This window comes from Carettochelys insculpta, chromosome 29 (genome assembly GCF_033958435.1).
Source record: "Carettochelys insculpta isolate YL-2023 chromosome 29, ASM3395843v1, whole genome shotgun sequence".
NCBI lineage: Eukaryota > Metazoa > Chordata > Testudines > Carettochelyidae > Carettochelys > Carettochelys insculpta.
Window position 1 is genome coordinate 14559413 of NC_134165.1, and position 15257 is coordinate 14574669.

The 15257-nt window shown below is 64.4% G+C and overlaps 2 protein-coding genes across 2 annotated transcripts; both read left to right on the forward strand.

Moving 5' to 3' along the window:
• Positions 1-708: 708 nt before the first annotated feature.
• On the forward strand, positions 709-3851 carry LOC142003456 (aquaporin AQPAe.a-like). The gene is made up of 5 exons (XM_074980412.1): positions 709-723; positions 1645-2004; positions 2494-2658; positions 2950-3030; positions 3636-3851. The coding sequence occupies exons 1-5, from the start codon at positions 709-711 to the stop codon at positions 3849-3851; spliced, it is 837 nt and encodes a 278-aa protein (XP_074836513.1).
• A 3250-nt stretch (positions 3852-7101) lies between these two features.
• On the forward strand, positions 7102-10999 carry LOC142003062 (lens fiber major intrinsic protein-like). The gene is made up of 4 exons (XM_074979715.1): positions 7102-7461; positions 9256-9420; positions 10197-10277; positions 10814-10999. The coding sequence occupies exons 1-4, from the start codon at positions 7102-7104 to the stop codon at positions 10997-10999; spliced, it is 792 nt and encodes a 263-aa protein (XP_074835816.1).
• The last annotated feature ends 4258 nt before the right edge of the window (positions 11000-15257 follow it).

Here is a 15257-nt window from a genome sequence, read left to right on the forward strand (position 1 = left end):
CGTAGGAGGGAGAACCCAGCCCCGGACAATGGTTGTCCTGACAACCCTCCTCAGAAGGGCCTGTGGCTCCTGGTCCGATTCAAAGGGGCAGGTTGCCATGGCACCAGCTGGTCTCCAGGTGCCTGTCACAACTCCCCCCTTCAGGTGGGGGTGAGATTAAATCTGCTCCCCACCGGGGCCCTCCCCATCCCAGCCCCCCCCCAAACCTCCGCCCACCCCAGCCCTGGTGGGAGGGTTCCCCTGGGCAGCCTCCATCAGTGAAGTGCCAGGCTGGGGTCTGGGCCCTTCACCAGAGCACAGGCTGCCCACCGCACCTGGGAGCTGCTCCTGGGGACTGGCTACCCCAGCTGCACCCAGAGTCTGGGCCTCACAACCCCCCCTGGCCCCGCAAAGAAACTCTGGTTCCGGCTCAGGGAACGGGAACCCTTTCGCTGGGGGGCTGCAGGTCGAGCGTGAGAAGCACCAGCAGAGCAGGGGGTGTGGGGCTGGGGGGAAGTCCCGTGAGCTGGTGTCCATGGAAACTCGTGCTACCCCCTCTGCCCAGCAACGCCCCCTCTGGAAGCCCCCCAGCCCCTGCCCAGAGCCTGTGGCGGCTGTACCTTTAAGAGGAGCCTGGCTGGGGCGGGGGTGGGGGTTGAAGGAGCCCTGAAGGGAGAACAGCAGCACCCTGCCCTGCAGAGCAGAGCCCAGGGGAGCCAGCCGGGCACCATGCCCATCGGTGAGGTAAGGGCAGCCACCGGCCCCATGGCAGGAGGGCATCCCTGAGCGCCCTTCCCGCCCGCGCAGCTGTCCCTATGCACCTTCAGTCCGTCCGTCCATCCGTATCCACCTCTGTCCGTATCCAGTTCTGTCCGTATCCACCTCTGTTCGTCCGTCCATCCATCCATCTGTTCATCCGTATCCAGCTCCATCCGTCCGTCGTATGCACCCTCTGTATCCATCCATCCCTATGCACCCAACTGTGTCCATCTGTCCAAATCCACCCTGTGTCCATCTGTCTGTTTCTACCCCCTGTGTCCCTCTGTCCATATCCAACCATCTGTGTCTGTCCGCATTCACCCGCCTGTCGGCATCCGTCCATCCATCTGTCCAGCCACCTGTATCCACCTGCTCACCTGCCTCTGTCTGTCCATCCACAGCCACCCGCCACCCTCTGTCTGTCCATCTCTCCACCCACCCAACCACATCTGTGTGTCCATCTGCCATCTCTCCCCACTCACACCCCACATCCATCCACCCACCCATGCTGGGGACTCTTTCTTTCTTTCTCCACCCAGCCTCCCCTCCAGCTCCATTAGACCCATGACTCGGAGCCAGGGGAGTCCAACACCCAAGCCAGCCCTCTGCCCTGCAATTTGCTGCGTGAGCCCAGCCCTGGCTGGACCCACAAAGACCCATCCAGCTGGTGAAAGGTGTCTGTGCCTGGCAGGGGCGGGGGCGGGGGGGGGGCTTGGGGGCTCTGACCTGCTGGTCATTGGCTTAGGGAGGGGAAGGGCTATGTCTGTCATAGTCAGCTCCTTGCACTGCCCTGTGGCCTGTTCTTCCCCTCCTGCCTCCCCTCTACAGCTGTGGTTGCCATGGCTCCAGACACCCCACATCTGTTGCCATGCCCCCCATCTCTGACTGTATCCCCCCTGCCCCCAGGAGCTGCAGAGCCGGCGGTTCTGGCGGTCCCTGCTGGTGGAGGCGGCTGGCACCCTGATCTTCGTCTGGCTGGTGCTGGGTGCCTCGTGCCCCAGCGGCCCCGGGCACACAGTGGCCCCACCTGCGCTGCAGCCAGCCCTGACAGCGGGGCTGGCGGCTGTGGGGCTGGCCCACTGCTTCGGCGAGGTCAGCGGGGCCCAGGCCAACCCAGCCCTCACCCTGGCCCTCCTCTGCACCCGCAAGCTGAATGCCCTGCACGCAGTCGCCTACCTGCTGGCCCAGTGCCTGGGGGCCCTCCTGGCCTCGGCTGCCGTCTGCCTGGCACTCTCTGACAGAGCTGCTGGCCACCTCGTCACCAGGGTGAGTGTCTGGCCCAGCCGCCATGGCCCTGGGCTCCCCGGCTCCTGGCATCTGGGGCCCTGGTCCCTGGAGCCGCCCAACACCCACACGGAGCAGAACGGAGCCCCAGCTACTGACATTGGGGCCCCTTCCTTCGAGGGAGATGGCACTTCTGCCCCAGCCCCCACTGTCCCTTCCCCGCACCCCAAGGGAAGTGTCACTTGCAGTGGTGCCGCCCTGTCAGATTCACGCCTTCCCACGCCCCGGCAGCAGGGATCTCACCTGGACCGGACTCCAGATTTGACTCCTCTTCACTGCTCCCCCAGCCCCGTGAGAGCCCCAGGCCCCCACTGCTGGGGCACCAAGACACCCACACAGCCCTGCACAGCCCACGGTGCCCCCAGCCCCTGCCAATGGGGTGGCCCTAGCCTGTCCCCCTGGCTGGTCCACAGCCCCTGGGCCGGCTGGGCCGGAGCGGGTGTGAGCCACACGGTCTGGTCCTGGGCGCAGGTGAGCAGCGAGGGGAACGCCGGGCAGGCGCTGGCCATGGAGGCGTTTTCCACCTTCCAGCTGGTCCTCACTATCTTCGCGGTGGAGGAGCAGCGGCGCCGAGGGACGGGCGAGCCGGGCAGCCTGGCCATCGGCTTCTCCGTGACGGCCGGCGCTCTGGCCGCGGTAAGAGGAACCACCCCCCCGGCCCCGATGGGCTGGGCCAGCAGGCTCTGAGGGGCCGGCCCCTCCCCAAATAAAGCGCTCTGGGGCCAACTCCCACCCTCTTACCCTGGCCTCAGCTCTCCAGGGGCCAGACCCCACTCCTGGCCCAGAGTCCGTGGGATTGACCCCCTCCCCACCCAGGGTCCTGCTTTCCCTGGCACAGCCCACGGCGCTGACCCCCCCTGGGGCGCCGCTCCCCCGGACTGGTGCAATGTCCATTCACACCCGCCACATGCACCGCTGTCTCTGCAGGGGACGTTCTCCGGGGGCAGCATGAACCCAGCCCGATCGCTGGGCCCGGCCGTCCTGACGGGCATCTGGGACCACCACTGGGTGAGCCGGGCTGGGGCACCTGGAGCGGGCAGGGAGCATGGGGGGTCCGGCCCAGCCAGCAAAGGCCAGGGTGGGACAAGGCTTGGAGATGAGCATCCTTCAAGGGCGGGGGAGGGAGAAAGAGACCCACCTCAGCCCCTGCCCTGCCCATTGGATCGGCCCATCGCTGACCCTCTCTGACCCCCCAGGTGTATTGGATGGGCCCATCGCTGACCCTGTCTGACCCCCCCACCCCGGGTGTATTGGATGGGCCCATCGCTGACCCTGTCTGACCCCCCCACCCCGGGTGTATTGGATGGGCCCATCGCTGACCCTGTCTGACCCCCCCACCCCGGGTGTATTGGATCGGCCCATCGCTGACCCTGTCTGACCCCCCAGGTGTATTGGATGGGCCCATCGCTGACCCTGTCTGACCCCCCCACCCCGGGTGTATTGGATGGGCCCATCGCTGACCCTGTCTGACCCCCCGGGTGTATTGGATCGGCCCATCGCTGACCCTGTCTGACCCCCCGGGTGTATTGGATGGGCCCATCGCTGACCCTGTCTGACCCCCCCACCCCGGGTGTATTGGATGGGCCCATCGCTGACCCTGTCTGACCCCCCAGGTGTATTGGATCGGCCCCTCGCTGGGCGCGGTGCTGGCTGGCCTCTCCCACGAGTTCCTCTTCGCCTCCAGCGCCTGCCGGGAGAAGCTGCTGGCCTGCCTGGCCTGCCGGGACATCGACATGGTGGAGACGGCCAGCGTGTCCCGCTCCTCCCTCTCCGCCGCGCCCCCGGGTGCTGCCCGTGCCAAGCCCCCCCCCAAGGCAGAGCAGGGCTGAGAAGGCACAGCCCCCCCTGCCCCCCACAGACCTACCCCCTCTGGTGTGATCCTGCCCACCCGTGCCCCATCGGCTAGCCCCACTGAGCGGCACCCCACTGCTGCCCCAGCTCCAGTTCCAGCCGCGCCCACCCTCCCTCAGTGGGGCAGGGAGCAGGCGAGATGGGGGCTGGTTTGGGTCAGAACCCCACCCCCAGCACAGGCCTGGGGCTTGGAGAAACAGGCCCCCCATTTACAGCCAGGCAGCACGTTGGCAGGGGGTGTACGGCAGGGTTGGTCTCAGAACTGGGACTCCTGGGTTCCATTCCTGGCTCTGGCAGTGGTGTGAGGTCTAACGGTTAGTTGGGGGGAGGCCGGGAGCCAGGACCCCTGGGCTCCACCTCTAGCAATGCCGCTCAGTGTGCCTCAGTTTCCCCCCTCCCACGGCCAGTGCTGCTTCCCTGATTCGCAGGGGGTGGGGTGTCCATGGTGGCCCTGGGCCAGGGCTTGTTGAGGGGTTAGCTGTGTGCTGGCTGGGAACCTGCCTGCTGCTCCCTGTTGGGGTCAGCACATTCACCCCCAGGCAGGCAGCTGCAGGCGGTGCTGTCTGGCCTGGGTCACTGCAGAGTGCTGGGCTGAGCGCCCTGCATGTCTCTGTGCCATCCCCGCAGCCCCGCGGGGTGCCGGGTTACCCCAGGTGGGCAGCCCCCAGGCAGCTGGGTCTCAGGGTGCTCAACCCGCCCTGCCCCGGCCACCGAGATCAAGGGCAGAACAGCCTCTGGTTTCACAGGCTGGGTTTACTGGTAGGTCTGGACCCCTCTCCTGGCCCCACAGCCACCCACCACCCTGGCAACAGCAGCGCCACTGGCTCCCACGCCCCCTAACCCTCAGCTGACTGCACCCCACGCCAGAGGCCTCTCTGGACAGCAGGTTCACCCCACGCAGCTGCCGCCGGTCGCTTGTTCCCAGTGTCTCTGGGCCAGCCTGCTGCAGGTGCGATCAGTGGGGCCAAGGGCTCGGGTGGAGCTGGAACGGGAGACAGAGCCATGGGAGCTGCTTGGGACGGCCTCGGCGCGCTAGCCAGGGCGCGGGAGGGACGGGCGGGGGTATTCAGAAGGGGCCGGAGGGAAAAGCATCAGGCTGGGGGCGGGTGGCTTGAGATTCCCCACTTCTCAGCCCCCTTTGGCCGTTCAGAGCTGAGGCCGGGGCGGGAGGGGGCATGTCACACGGGGTGGCGCATTCGGGGCGAATTGGGCTGGGGAGGAGAACAAGAGGGTGGCCGGGCCCCAGGACGAGAGCCACAGGTGTGACCGGCAGTGGGTTTAGCCCCTTTCCCCCACGTGCTGTTCCTACCCGTCCCATTAAAGCCGGCTTTGGCTGAACAGCTGCCTGGTCGCTGCATCAAGGCCTGGAGCCGTGGGGTTGGGCCCAGCTGGCCCTGCCAGGGGAGCAGGATGGATCCGCTGGGAGGGGGGCAGAGCTCAGTTTGCATGTGGGGGAATTGTGGGGTCCTGCTGCAGGGAGGGAGGAATTAGCAGAGGTGTAATTAGCCCTGCAGGGCCTGGGGGTCTCTATACTCACGGGGGCCCTCTGCTGGCACTGCAGCAGGGAACAAGGGGTTGGAGTGGGGTGGGAGAAGCTGGACTCCTGTGTTTTGGCCCAAGGAAGGGAAGGCGAGTGAGGCTAGCAGGGGCTGAGATCCAGGACTCCTGGGTTCTGGCCCTTGCTCTGCTACAGGCTGTCTGTGTGTGAGACCTTTGGCAAGTCACTCCCTGGTGCTGTGTGCCTCAGTTTCCCCACCTGTGACTTGGGGAGAGCAGGGCTTGTGGATATGTAAAGTGTTGAGGGGACGTTCGGCAACAGACACCAAACCGCCCCCCCGGCCTCGCCCCTGTCCAAATTCAAAAGTCAGCCCCCCCTCAGCGCTGAGCAAAGCAAACCCATTATCCTGGCTGCTTGCAGGCCTGGCAGATTCCCGCCTGCCCACCCAATGGCTCGGGCTGCAGCTAATCCCCGCGGCTTGGGAGAATTAGCTGCGTTAAGTAAACCAACCTGGCAAACAACCGGGCCCATTGAATGGGCTGCAAAGTGCTGGAGAGACAAAATCCCGGGCGGGGTGCGGGGGGAGGTGTGGCACAGCACGGGCCCGATCCTGGAGCCCCCGGGGGACTGATCCGGAGTAGGGCTGGTGGAAACGAGGTTTAACCCTACGACTCCAGCTGTGGGTGGGGATCTGGGCTGGGCTCAGTCACCCGGTTCCTTGCTAGAGCCCTGCCCTGGCAGTACCTAGGGCACTGGGTGCTGCGGGGGCCAGAGAGCCCAGCTGGTGCCCAGAGTCAAGCTAGAGTCCAGTTCTGGGGTACTAAGGGCAGGGGCAGCTCTTGGGGTTTTATTGTCCAGGGCAGAAAATATCCTTGGGACAGCCAAGAAAAAAACCTGAATTTGCCCCCAGAGCGGAGTCCCCGGAACATGGTGTGGGGCGGGTAGGAAATGTGAGGGGCAGGCAGCAGGCCTGGCATCGGGAGCGGGGAGGAACAGGGGTGCGGAGGGAGAGGACAGGAGTAGGAAGGGGGTGCAGGTGTGGCCCGAGGGGTGTCAGCAGAGCCAAGCCGCATCGGGAAACCTGCACCATGCCCCAGTCCTGGCCGCTCTTGTAGGGCACCGGTTTAAATCCATGTTCTCCCCAGCTGCCAGTGTGGCAGGAGACGGCCTGGCCCCAAGGCCAAGCCATTCTGGGGCATGCCCCAGGGTGGGGATCAGAGCCAGAGCCAGCAGCACCCCCACGGACTGGTGTCCCCCCACAAATCCCATCAGGGTCTGTGCTCCCCCGGAGAGCCCAGTCCTCCTCGTGGGCATTCCGGATCCCCCCTCGGCCTGGCGTCTGCCCTGAGCCCCCGGGCTGGACGCCAGGGACAAGCTGACCCCCACGGCATCAGAGAGGTGACTCGGAGAGTCGGGGGCACAGCCCTACCCTGCTCTGGGTCGGGGGAGCAGCGGCTGGGTGGGTGGGACTGGAGGGCTCCTCCCGGGGTGGGGGCAGAGGACGGGTCCCCAGAAGATGTTCCCACAGGGGCTGGATCCCCCGACTGCCCCGCCCTCCCCCTGCACCAGGCCAGGCAGCCAGGGGTGGAGCAGTGAAGAGGTTAAGAGTCCCGCATCCCACCTCCTGGGCTGGGCCACAGGCCCCATATAAACCCCCCAGCCCAGGCAGCCCCCGGAGACAGCGCCAGCGGGGGCAGTGAGTTTGCAGGCGCCCGGCCCGGCCCCCCGCCATGTGGGAGGTGCGCTCCCCCTCCTTCTGGAGGGCCGTCTTCGCCGAGTTCTTTGCCACCATGATCTACGTCTTCTTCGGGCTGGGGGCCTCGCTGCGCTGGGGAGCCGGGCCCCTCAACGTGCTGCAGGTGGCCCTGGCCTTCGGCCTGGCTGCCGCCACTCTGGTGCAGGCGCTGGGCCACGTCAGCGGGGCCCACCTCAACCCGGCCGTCACCCTGGCCTTCCTGGTGGGCGCCCAGCTCTCGCTGCTCCGCGCCCTCTTCTACATGCTGGCCCAGCTGCTGGGCGGGGTGGCTGGGGCGGCCGTGCTCTACGGGGTCACACCGACCGCCGTCCGCGGCAACCTGGCGCTCAACACGGTAACCGGGGCGCACTGCCTGGCACGGCGCTCGGGGGAGCTGGGGGGCACCGGGGGGCTTGTCTCTGGGGGTGCATTGGAGGGCTGGCCTGTTACAGGCCCCCCAGTGCAAGTCAGGGGGTTTCCTGTGGGGCAGGGCTCCCATCGTAGTGCCCCATTAGGAGATGGATGGTTTATGGGGCTCAGACCCAGTCCCGCCCCGTCTCCAGAGACACCAGGCAGACTCTCCCCAGGCTGGGGGTAGCCGATGTCCCAGCCCTGCCCAGGCCTTTCTGTGCCATCAGGCCGGGCCTGGCTGGGGGATCCTTGCAGGTCACCCTCCCCTCCAGTCTCTAGGGCACCCAGGAGTCGGGGAAAGGGCCGGCAGCATCAGAACACCTGGGTTCCCCGGGGGGCTCAAGGAGGGGAGCGAGGTGGAATGGCCAGAGTGGGGGCAGAGCATCAGGACTCCTGGGTTCCATCGCTGGCTCAGGGAGGGAGTGGGATGTAAGGGCTGGTGGGGGCGCAGGGCGTCAGGATCCTGGGTTCCCTCAATGGTCTGGGGAGGGGAGCCTAGCGGTGAGGGATTCCCAAGGCAGGGTGTGATTTGGAGGCGCCGGGGTGAGGTGGGGGTTCAGAGACGGCGGGGAGGGCACGCAGGGAACCTGTCTCCCAAGGCCAGTTTCACGTCCCCAGTTTATCCTCCTGGCCAGGCAACCCATACTGGGGCATCCAGAGGGTGTCCAGGGAGCCAAGCGAGGGGCTGGGAGACCTGCCCCGGTGGTGGGGCCCAGTTCAGCCGTGCCCAGGGAAGCCAGCAGGGTGATGCTGAGCTGCCTTCCTGCTCACGGGGACCCCTCCTTGCCTAGAGCCACTCCTCACTGTGGAACAGCTGGGAGCTGTGCGGACGTTGTCACGCCGCTGTCCCCCTGTGCCTCAGTTTCCCCAGGAGCCAAACCCTTCCTCCTCCGCTCCCAACGCCAGCAGCCAGAACACGGACTTGCCTGCGGTTTTCAGCAGCTCCCCACGTAGCTCTCACTACGCAGCAGAGCTCTGACCAGGCGCAGTTCCCAGCCAGCGAAGCGAAATGGCTCACCCCCCGGCCAGGGCGCAGACAGAGCTGCTTATTCAGTGTGAGCTAGCGCGGCTGGTGCAGGGAGCCCGGGAGCAGTCCGTGTGCAAGCGACAGTACGCAAGAGGCTGTGTCACATGCTTCTGCTGCCCTCTTCTGGAGCTGCTGTGGAACTGCTCTGTGGTGTGTCCTAGCCCCTGCACAGCTGGCTGGGAGTGGAGATTCCCCTGAGCACAGCAGGATCTGAACTCTGGCTCTGGGGAGCCCTGTGTGGCCCATGGTGTGCAGTGCAGTGGTACTGGTGAATGTTTTTTTTCCTAGAACCTCCCCCAAGCTACCACCCCTTTAAAGGCTGGTCCAGTGTGGGCCTCTGGACCTGTCCTCTCTGGCAGGGCCCTTTTCCCTCCTACCCTGTGTCCCAGCCCTAGGGCATGCAGACACCGGATACTGCGTGCCCCAGGCTGGGGAACCTGTGCCCCCACACACCTCCCCACATCGCAGCTGGGATCTGGGGATCACAATGGCTCCATGAGCTCAGCTGGGGGGATCCAGGTCTGTGCGGCTGATATTCCCAGCCCAGCCCAGCCCAGCCCAGCAGGTGCCAGACACTTGGCCAGGCCCCGGGCGGAGGGGGGCCGTGCAGGCGCTAGGGGAGGGGATGTTTGCTGGAGCCCAGCGGAGGGCAGAGCTGGGAGCTGGGGTACTTGGGGGCTGCTGACCCCATCTGGATCCCTCCTGCCACAGATACATCCCGGCGTGACCCTGGCCCAGGCCACTACTGTCGAAGTCTTCCTGACGCTGCAGTTCGTCCTCTGCATCTTCGCCTCTTACGACGAGCGTCACAACGGGCGCGTGGGCTCCGTGGCACTGGCCATTGGCTTCTCCCTCGTCCTGGGACACCTCTTCGGGGTAACGCCTCACGGGCCAGCCTCCAGCACCCTGCCCCAAGAGCTGGGGCCCTGTTCTCTGGCCAGCCCACAGCTGGGAGCCCTGATCGGGGGGCAGCCCCTGCTCCCTTGCTTTGCTTGCACTCATCCAACGCAATGGCTGCAGAGCGGAGACCACTCCCCAACCCAGCTCCAGAGGCCTCCAGGTTTTATGTAAATGAGGCAATGCCCTAATTAGCATATGTAACAGCCAGGTCTGGTCCCCTTTGCACAAAGCCTCCCTCATGCCCCAGCACTCCCCGCTGGCCAGGGGTCATGTTCTCACAATATTTTCCATCTCTGTGTGGAATAAATTTCATGTGCTCGGAGGCCTGTGGGAATGTGCACCACCCATAGAAGTAAAACATGGCCCTGGGCACTCTGCTAAGGAGCTGGGCGGTGGCCGCCCCAGCACTGAGCTTAGACTCATCATAGACAGACCCTGGGGTGGGATGGGGCACAAAAGGCTGACTATAGAGAGGTGACCTAGAGTCCCTCCTTGCGGGGGGGGGCCCTGCACACGGCACCCAAAGTTACCTAACTCTTGTCCCACCCCAGAGGTGGTTGCATTTCACTGCTGAGTGGAAGGATTCCGGTACAAACAGCTGGTATGTTCCACACCAGAGGAGGCTGCATTTCACCTCCGAGTGGAACCCCCTTCCCATGGCTGCTTCATCCCCCGGCCACACCCTAGGGCCAGCCACCGCCACAGGATCCTGTGGGGACCTCACCCCCACACACGCACTGCCTCTCTTGCAGATGTACTACACGGGAGCTGGCATGAACCCCGCACGGTCCTTCGCCCCTGCCGTTATCACCCGCAACTTCTCCAACCACTGGGTAAGGGCGGCGGGGGGGGTCAGGACGGGGGACCTACTCCCCAGAGCCACAGGGTTTTGGGTCCACACTCATCATCAGAGGTCTCCTGATCTGCTTCCTTAAATGTCCCACCCTGAGGGTTCAACCCTCCTTCACATCCTGGCCTACAATAGCATGCAGTAACCAGCCCCTGTACAAACAGCTGCCACGTCCCACCCCAGAGGTGGCTGCATTCCAGTGTGCTGCGCTGCCCCCTGCTGGGTGGCCTCTGAACAGCTCACCCCTGTGTCTTGGCTCAAGTGGAGATGAAGAGCCGCAGTGTCCCTCCCTCCCCCACTACCGTGAATTTCAGGGATGAATGACCCGGGGGGGTCTGCTCCAGAGGGCAGGGGGCTGCCCAGGAAGGGCACAGAGTGAAACCCAGGACGACCGGGGCAGGGGGTGGCAGTGGTAGAGGTCCCTGCACCTACGGGTTCGGCGGGGGGGGGGTGTTATTCAGGGATGGACACAACCCCCCCAGCTTCGTCTAATCCTCGCGCCCGTTGTGCCCCCCCCAGGTGTACTGGGTCGGCCCCATCATAGGCGCCACGCTGGGTGTGCTCATCTACGACTTCGTCTTCTGCCCCCGCCTGCGGGGCCTGGCCGAGCGGCTGGCCATCCTCAAGGGCGAGAGGGTGGCAGACAGCCGGGCCTCCCCGGCCCCCACCGGGGATCCTCTGGAGCTGAAAACACAGGCGCTCTGAAGAGGACCTGGGGCAGCGCCCCCAGACGCGCCGCGCGCCCAGGGCGGGGACCACACCAGCGGCGCACCTGGCCCCGGATCGGGACTCTTGCTCTGCCCGGCCGGTAGGAATCGCAGCGGAGGGGAGACGGCCAGGCCCGAAGGTGCTCTGCTCACTCGAGGACGGCCGGGGGGCCGACGAGGGGCAAGCGGGGGAGCCGGAATCTCCTTGTTTAGTTTTCTTTTTAATGTAACCATCTTTGTTGTTTTTTGCTGTGATACAACCTTGGCAATAATTGTATGTGGGGCTGGGGGGGCCCCCCCATGGAACTGCCCCCAGGCTCCAGAAAGACCCCTGTGTGTGTGTGGCTGGTTTTGTGTCTCCACGGCTACGTCTACACGTGCAGCCAACATCGAAATAGCTTGTTTCGATGTTGCGACATCGAAATAGTCTATTTCGATGAATAACGTCTACACGTCCTCCAGGGCCGGCAACATCGATGTTCAACTTCGACGTTGCTCAGCCCAACATCGAAATAGGCGCAGCGAGGGAACGTCTACACGTCAAAGTAGCACACATCGAAATAGGGATGCCAGGCACAGCTGCAGACAGGGTCACAGGGCGGACTCAACAGCAAGCCGCTCCCTTAAAGGGCCCCTCCCAGACACAGTTGCACTAAACAACACAAGATACACAGAGCTGACAACTGGTTGCAGACCCTGTGCCTGCAGCATAGATCCCCAGCTGCCGCAGAAGCAGCCAGAAGCCCTGGGCTAAGGGCTGCTGCCCACGGTGACCATAGAGCCCCGCAGGGGCTGGAGAGAGAGCATCTCTCAACCCCCCAGCTGATGGCCGCCATGGAGGACCCAGCAATTTTGACGTTGCGGGACGCGGATCGTCTACACGGTCCCTACTTCGACGTTGAACATCGAAGTAGGGCGCTATTCCTATCTCCTCATGAGGTTAGCGACTTCGACGTCTCGCCGCCTAACGTCGAAGTTAACTTTGAAATAGCGCCCGACGCGTGTAGACGCGACGGGCGCTATTTCGAAGTTGGTGCCGCTACTTCGAAGTAGCGTGCACGTGTAGACGCAGCTCACGTGGCCACTGCCTGCTAGACGGGAGGGGTGGCGGAGGGAGAGGATAGGGTTAAACTACATCTACGCCCTCCCCCATCTTCCCCTTACCTGCACCCCCCCCCCCCAACGTTGAGCCTGTCTGTGAGCTGAATTCTTCTCCCATCACAAAAAAAAATGCTGGCAGCAGCATGGCCTAGTGGTGAGAGCGGGGGGGTGGGGCTGCGTCCTATTCCCGTCTGAGGGTGAGGAGGGGTGTCTCTGGATTAAGGTGGGCTGGGAGCCAGGACTCCTGAGCAGCGTTCCCCCTCAGCTCAGCGCTGGGGTATCCGCCCAGCGGTTTAGCAGAGCGCCGGCAGCCGGCAGTGTGTGTTTCTAGGGATGGTGCACACCCCGCATGCCTCAGTGCGTGTAACACAAGTTATTCTGCACGGGGATAGAAAAGACAAGAGGGAACCCTGCTCCTGGGTTCTATCGCAGCTCTGGGGAGGGAGTGGACTCTAGTGGTTAGCACAAGGGGGGGCCTGGGAATCAGGACTGCTGGGTTCTGAGCCCCACCCCCTCTTTGCCGTCGGGGGAGGGAGGCCCTCCCCTGCCTCAGTTTCCCCATCTGTCAGTGGGGACAAGGCCACTGCCCTGCCTCGGGCTGGGAACCTCAGGCTGCACATGAAGAAGGGAGTTGCAGAGGCTGAATCCCAGCTCTGCTCTGAGCTCTTTCTGCAGCCTTGGGCTGGTCACCTTCCCCACCCCCACAGCGCTGGCCCTGCCTGGTAAATGGGGCGCTGCTGGGGGTGGGGGGAGTCTCACACCCAGCCTGTCACAAGTGGCGTTAAAAGCATACGCTGTCCCTTTACGTTTTCAGCGGTCGCACCAGGCTGGGTTCTACTCCCAGCTGTGCTGCTACCTTGCAGTGGGCCTGCCCCGCCCCCTTTCTGTGCCTTGGTTTCCCCCATCTGTAACCCAACATTAAGGCTCCATCCCTACCTCTTCAGGTGTGTGTTTGTAAAGCCCTGGAGGAAGGCCACTGGTTCGTCAGGAGGCTGCGTCCCCCTGCCCCCACACTGCCCAGAGCACAGATCTCTGCGGGGCCCCGTGTCCCAGCCAGGGTTCCATCTCATTTGTCCACCCGTGTGAGGAATATTTTTATAGGCACTGAGGCTTGTGCGGATGTGTACCACCAGCAGACTTGCGTGCTGCCGGCTGCGGGCGCTCTGATAATCGACTGAGCAGCAGCTGAATCTCTCCTGGGCGGCCGGCCCAGCGTTCAGCTTACAAGAGACACCGCTTCCAGCCCTGCCAATTCCCCCCAAGCTGCTGGGGCCTTGCACACCATAGGAAACCTGCAGGAGTGACAGCACAAGCCGCCCAAACCTGCACAGGCTGAAATCTCTCTTGTCCGGCAACATCTGTGGTCTGGTGTGATTTCAGGTAGCCGGACGGCCGCTTGTCAGGGGGGTGGCCAGGTTCCCGCGGTCGCATAAAGTTTGTTTCCAGCTGCCTGCCCTGGCTCTCGGTGTTCTGGGCTCTTCTTTCGCTCGGATTCGCCCAGGAAGCAGCACAAGCGTTGGTGACATGCAAGACCAGCCCCATGGTTCAGCAGATTCTCTGGTTCAGCGCCGGTCAGGCCCCAACGTCGCCGGACTGGAGAAGTTCAACCTGGACAAGGCTTGCTCCCCATTATCGGGCCTGGAATGACTACAGCGGGGGGGAGGCACAGAGGGCCCCCCTTCAGGCCCTGATCCTGGCCAGTGAGAATCGGTTTAAAACCTCTGTCTCCTTAAGTTCTCTGTCCATTCCACTGCCAGCCGTGGTGGCTTCCTGAGGCGTCCGCTTGCCCACTGGGAACCAGCCCGAGCCCCAAACACACACAGGGGCCCCACCAATAGCGGACGATGACTTTTGCCCACTCGAGGTTTGAGGCCAAAGAGTTTGTAAGGCTAAAAGGGGCCGGGCCGGTTATAACAGCCCGTGATGGCAGGACAGGTTCAAGCTGGGGAGGTGGCAGCGTTGGCGGGGGAGCAGCAGGAGAATCGATGTCAAGCCAGAGGCGGTGGCACGTCGGCGTTCGACCCGCCCTTGCTCCACCGGGACTCCGGGCTGGGAGCAGCTGGCGATCCGCGTGGCCCGGTGCAGTGGACCACAGTGCAGGGGCGCCTTTGAACAGCGGCTCCAGAAGGGGACTCGCCAGCTGGGGCGGTTGTGAAGGGCTGAGGGGCCGAAGGCAGGAGAAGAAGCCAAGAGTTTCACATGGGCTCCGAGGGAGGTTGGGGAATCCCCAGCCCTGGTGGCTCGTAAGCCAAGGTGGGACAAGCAGGTGTAGGCTCAGGGGGCCCTCGGGCTGAGCTAGTCGGCTCCTGGGGTGCTCCGTAGCCTGTCTGGCTCTGCCCAGCCTTGCTGGCTTTCCGGGGCACACTCCCCCCCAGGCTGCTCAGCTGCAGCCGCATGATATGTGCTTTGTCTTCCCCTCAGTGGCTTTCACCCCCGCCCCAAAGGGGCCCCGCTGGCTCTGAGGCCCCTGGGAGGCCCCTGGAACTGTGGCTGCAGCACCCCTCGTGGCAGAGAGCGGGAGACAGACCAGGTCCCCGCAGGCAGCCCAGTGTGGGGACTTTCACGGGGGCAAAGCAGGAAAACAGATGAGGAGTGGCCCATGTGTAGTGCCGTGGGCACAGCCCTGTGCTCTGCACATCTGGCAGACCACCAAGAGCTGGGGCCGGCAGATCAGGCACTGATCCCTAAATATTGCCCTGCTCGGGTCACGCCCTGGCAGGATAAGGGGCTGGACAGGCCATTGTTGTGCCCCAGCATGGTCCTGGAAGTGCTGCTCCATGCTGGGTCATGGGGCTGGGTCCGGCAGGAGCCGTAGGCCCAGTGTCTGCACCCAGGGTAGGATTTTCAAAGGGCAGTTGGGTGCAGCTGACTGTGGGCACCCAACTGCCCTGAAAAGGGCCCCGACCACTGCCTGGGAGGTGGGAATGAGCTGCAGTTTCAACACCACTAAGGACTCGGGGCTCAGCAAGGAGGCAGGAAAGGGGGCTGCAGGTCCTAGCAGAGCTGGGGTCGGATCCTGCTTTTCCCAGTGTGCATCTGCCCCCAGAGGAGCTCCCCTGGGCAAACCCAGGGTAGAAACAGGCCTCCAGGTCAGGCAGCCCCTGCAACGGGGGATGCTGTGCTTTAGCAGGGCTGCGAGGGGGTGTGTGTGTGTG